The sequence below is a fragment of the Dipteris shenzhenensis genome, chromosome 13 (assembly GCF_047967505.1).
Source record: "Dipteris shenzhenensis isolate YYH24624 ecotype China chromosome 13, Dip_SZ_1.0, whole genome shotgun sequence".
Classification (NCBI taxonomy): Eukaryota; Viridiplantae; Streptophyta; class Polypodiopsida; order Gleicheniales; family Dipteridaceae; genus Dipteris; species Dipteris shenzhenensis.
The window spans coordinates 2,506,813-2,510,608 of NC_141608.1; the positions used below are offsets into that span (position 1 = coordinate 2,506,813).

At 44.5% G+C, this 3,796-nt stretch overlaps 1 protein-coding gene across 1 annotated transcript; it reads left to right on the forward strand.

Annotated features, from left to right (window-relative positions):
* The first annotated feature begins 491 nt into the window (after positions 1-491).
* Positions 492-1,870, forward strand: LOC147894923 (uncharacterized). Its single transcript, XM_087384246.1, has 5 exons — positions 492-712; positions 851-919; positions 1,006-1,097; positions 1,219-1,349; positions 1,445-1,870. Exons 1-5 carry the CDS (start codon positions 540-542, stop codon positions 1,829-1,831), a joined length of 852 nt encoding a protein of 283 aa, XP_087240372.1. The 5' UTR covers positions 492-539; the 3' UTR covers positions 1,832-1,870.
* Positions 1,871-3,796: the final 1,926 nt, after the last annotated feature.

Sequence of the window (3,796 nt, forward strand, 5' to 3'; positions counted from 1 at the left end):
CCTACAAAAATTGGCCAAATTGGGGGCAAGGGCCTAGGGCGTACGTTATGCAAATCAGTAGCTAGCCTACCCCAAACATCGTCTCTACCGAGAGGATGGCATGGCTTACTACAGGGTCTGTGCTGTCAAGAAGCTTCCCAAAGTCCCTAAGGCCTTCTTCATGACCGCAAGGATAGTCGTGACCCTGCAGCCTACTTGGATACCGTGCTTGAACACCATCCTATTCCTAATCTCCCAGACCCCTAAGATTAGTGCTGCCCTGAGGTAGGGCTGTCAAGTTATTAGCAATGCAAGCTAAGGATTGCTTACAAAGTCATTAGCAATGCAAGCTAAGGAATGGTGACGTGAACGATATCCTCTAGAGCATGGTTTTCCTAGTTTTTAAAGGAAAGGAAGGGAGAGACTTTATTGAAACGAAAACAGGCATAGGTAATGGGTTAGTTCCCCAAAAACCCTTTAGTTGTACAAGAATTCATAAACACGTTTACAAAGTCTTCTTCATCGATACTATCGGAGCTTCCTCCATCTCAGTCTCACCCATGGCAGCAAAGCTTTTGTGCAGCCCGCGGCTTCTTTCGAGTAGCCAAGTCCCCTCCTTGCCTTCCACATATCTTGCACAACAGCCCAGTGCAAGCTTGCGCGGGATCTCTTCTTTTCGAAAAAATGTTCCCCTTGTCACTCGGGCGTCAATTTCTGCATCTCAAGCTTCAAGGTATGGACATCAGTAGCCTTGATCTGGCCGAGTGCACTGGCGCGATCGCGGTATAACTCATCGTCTCTTGTATTTTGCACAAACATAACAATACAAACATTTGATCCGCAATGATCGTTGCCGTTGTGGTCGAAACAGGATTTTGTTCGAAGACGAAGCAGAAGAGATAAATGTGAGGTTTCAAATGCTTGCCTTCTCGGGGACAATGTAGTTAACTCACTCTCTTCTCTGTGCTTTACGGAACTATACCTCCAACAGGGGGGGTCGCACGGCTCTGACTTGTTGAATTGCAGACTATGGGACATACTGAGTGGCCTATGGCGACTGCCTGGAACTATTGCGGGCATCCTTTCTGGAAAGGAAAGCGTAATCGAGGAGATTGAAGGTAAGCATTTGTTGGGAAGCCCAAATGTTTGTTGTTTTGCAAAATTTGTTCAGAAGAACTGGGTCGCGCATTGATCCGCATGGAGCATGGATGGGATCGGTTATTATGTGTTGTATCGCAGAAAAAGTGGATGAAGCGGCTGAGTTTGTGAAAAAGACCGCGAAAAAGGTAGAGACGACGGCCGAAGAGGTCGAAAAGGTAGCTGAAATCGTATCAGAAGAGGCGGACAAGGTAGAAACCTTGCTGGACAAGGTAACGCCATATCGGAATTTGCAATGGTGTTGAGGTAGAGTAAGCGATGGCTGCTGTAGGAGGGCTTGACGGACATGGGCGGGACGTTGTTGCAGGTGGAGAAAACGTCAAAGACGGTGAAAGACGATCTGACGGAGGCGAGGGACAATCTCAAGGGAGCTGCGGATACACTGAAGGGCTCGGCGGAAGTGATTCGCAGCGATGGAGCAACCAAGGCTTCTTCTACTGCTCCATCATCGACAGATTCGAAACCACCATCGGCAGGCGGCAATGTCTCGGAGTTCAGATCAATGGGTCGGCTCCAACTGAGGATCGGCTACAGGCTTCCGGCGATGGATTTTGGGACGCGGATTGTTACGCAATTCTTAGCTGCTGCAGCCGTTGCGGTGGTTTGGCAGTCGCAAGACGTGAGGATTGCAAGCAACGCTCAACTCCATCTCCATATCTTTTCATCTTTGATGATGCTTCAGGCGGCCGCTTAGGTTTGTATATATAGCACTACACAGAGTTAACTCTTTGTTTTTATTGGGGTAATTAAAAAACCTCTTTGTTTTTCATTCAAGTTGTACATGCTTGAAGTTGTCAACAATGCTCAGATACACAGCATTTTCCCCGCTTACATTCAGACATCATGGTTGGAATTCAAGGTTGCCTTTAAGGGATAGAATGTACATAAGTTTTTCCTTGAAAAAAAAGGGAAAGTGACCTCTATTCATTCAAGTTTAACTCATGAAGTTGTCAATAGAGCTCATAGAAGTAAGTATGAGTGTGTGAGGCATAGCCAAATCCCTATATTAGCTCCTAAGGTAGGATTCAACGTTTGAATGGAATGCAAATCAAGGGTAATTATCTTAAGAGAGAAGGAAATGCAGGCACAATCCTCAACAAGCCATAAAGGAATAAGATCTCTCATGTGCCTGTGGATGAATTAAAGGGTATCTTTTGGATCAATCAAATGGGAACATGGATTTTTCCATTTTCTATGCAAGACAAAGTGGAGATGAAATACTCAACCACCAAAAGGAGGCCCAAGTTTTGGCCCTAACTCTTGGGTAACCCATTTATCTTCTCTATTGACCATCAAGCATTGCTCCGTCTAATGAATAAGCCAATCATGAAGCCAAGGTTTATTAGATGAATGACATTCTTGTAGGATTTCAATTCCAAGGTCATCATTTGTCTCATTGTGGTCTCAATCACTTGTCTCACACTAAGACAAGAAATCCAAAGAAGGATTAGATGATGGTTTATGCAATGCAAGATTGTTCGCTATGTTGATGTACAAGTAAAAGCATGAAGAGATCAGGTAGTACCTCTCCATAGCCACATTCCCCCAAGAGATCATGCAGTATGATGAAAAGCATGAAGAGATCACGTGGTATCTCCCCATAGCCACACTCCCCCATAGATGAATAGAGAAGGATTTTCTCAAATGCTTCCAATTGCATGATCCACTTGTATAGAAAGGGGGGAATATGATCCTTCAACAATGCGTCTTTCCACATGAAAGAAATTTATAACATACCACACAAGGGTGAACCATCAAGCTGAAGCCACGAAGCTCAAAACAAATCTTAAAAAAACCCTTGATGAACGTCAGAATGATTGGGACCACAAGCTCCACAAAACACTATGGGCCTACCAAGCAATATGACAAAGCACACTCTATGCTTCACAAATGAAGAGAAATTTGCTATCAGTAGCTTTCATAACTAACCTTGACCATGAGGTGAGGTTCAACAAGACACGAGCAAAAATTCTGGATAGTGCAGGCAATCTTGTTGGCACAAGAGTAAGGAGGAACAACCTGTATGAGCTAAGTGCTCTTATAACCATCGCTGGAGTGGGCACAAGCAAACTTTGGCATGAAAGATTCGGCCACATCAGATTTGCAGTGCTGAAGGAGATGCAGAAGCAAGGTATGGTTGCTCACTTACCTGTAGTCATAGAAATCAAAGAACCATGTGAAGCTTGCATGATGGGAAAGCAGCAGAGAAAGGAATTCCCACAAGAAAGCAAGAATAGAGCAAACGCTCCTCTAGAGTTGGTGCATGTTGACTTGTGCGGTAAGATGCTACCGGCCTTGGGGGGATCTTCCTATTTTTTATTGATTGTCGACAACTATAGTAGGAAGATGTGGGTGTACTTTCTTTGCGAAAAGGCTTAAGCTTTTGGTAAATTTAAAGAATGGCTACAGCTTGTTGAAAATGAAACAGGGAGAAAAGTGAAGAAAATCAGATCGGATGGTGGTGGTGAGTTTGTTTTTACAGAGTTTGGAGGTTTTTGCAAGAGCAAAGGGATCAAGCGACAAACGACAACACCACATACGCCTCAACAAAATTCGGTTGTTGAATGCCGAATGCGAACCACGGTGGAGATGGGGACGTGTATGTTGAAAGGTCCTAGACTGCCAAACCACTTTTGGGCTAAGGCTATCAATACTGCGG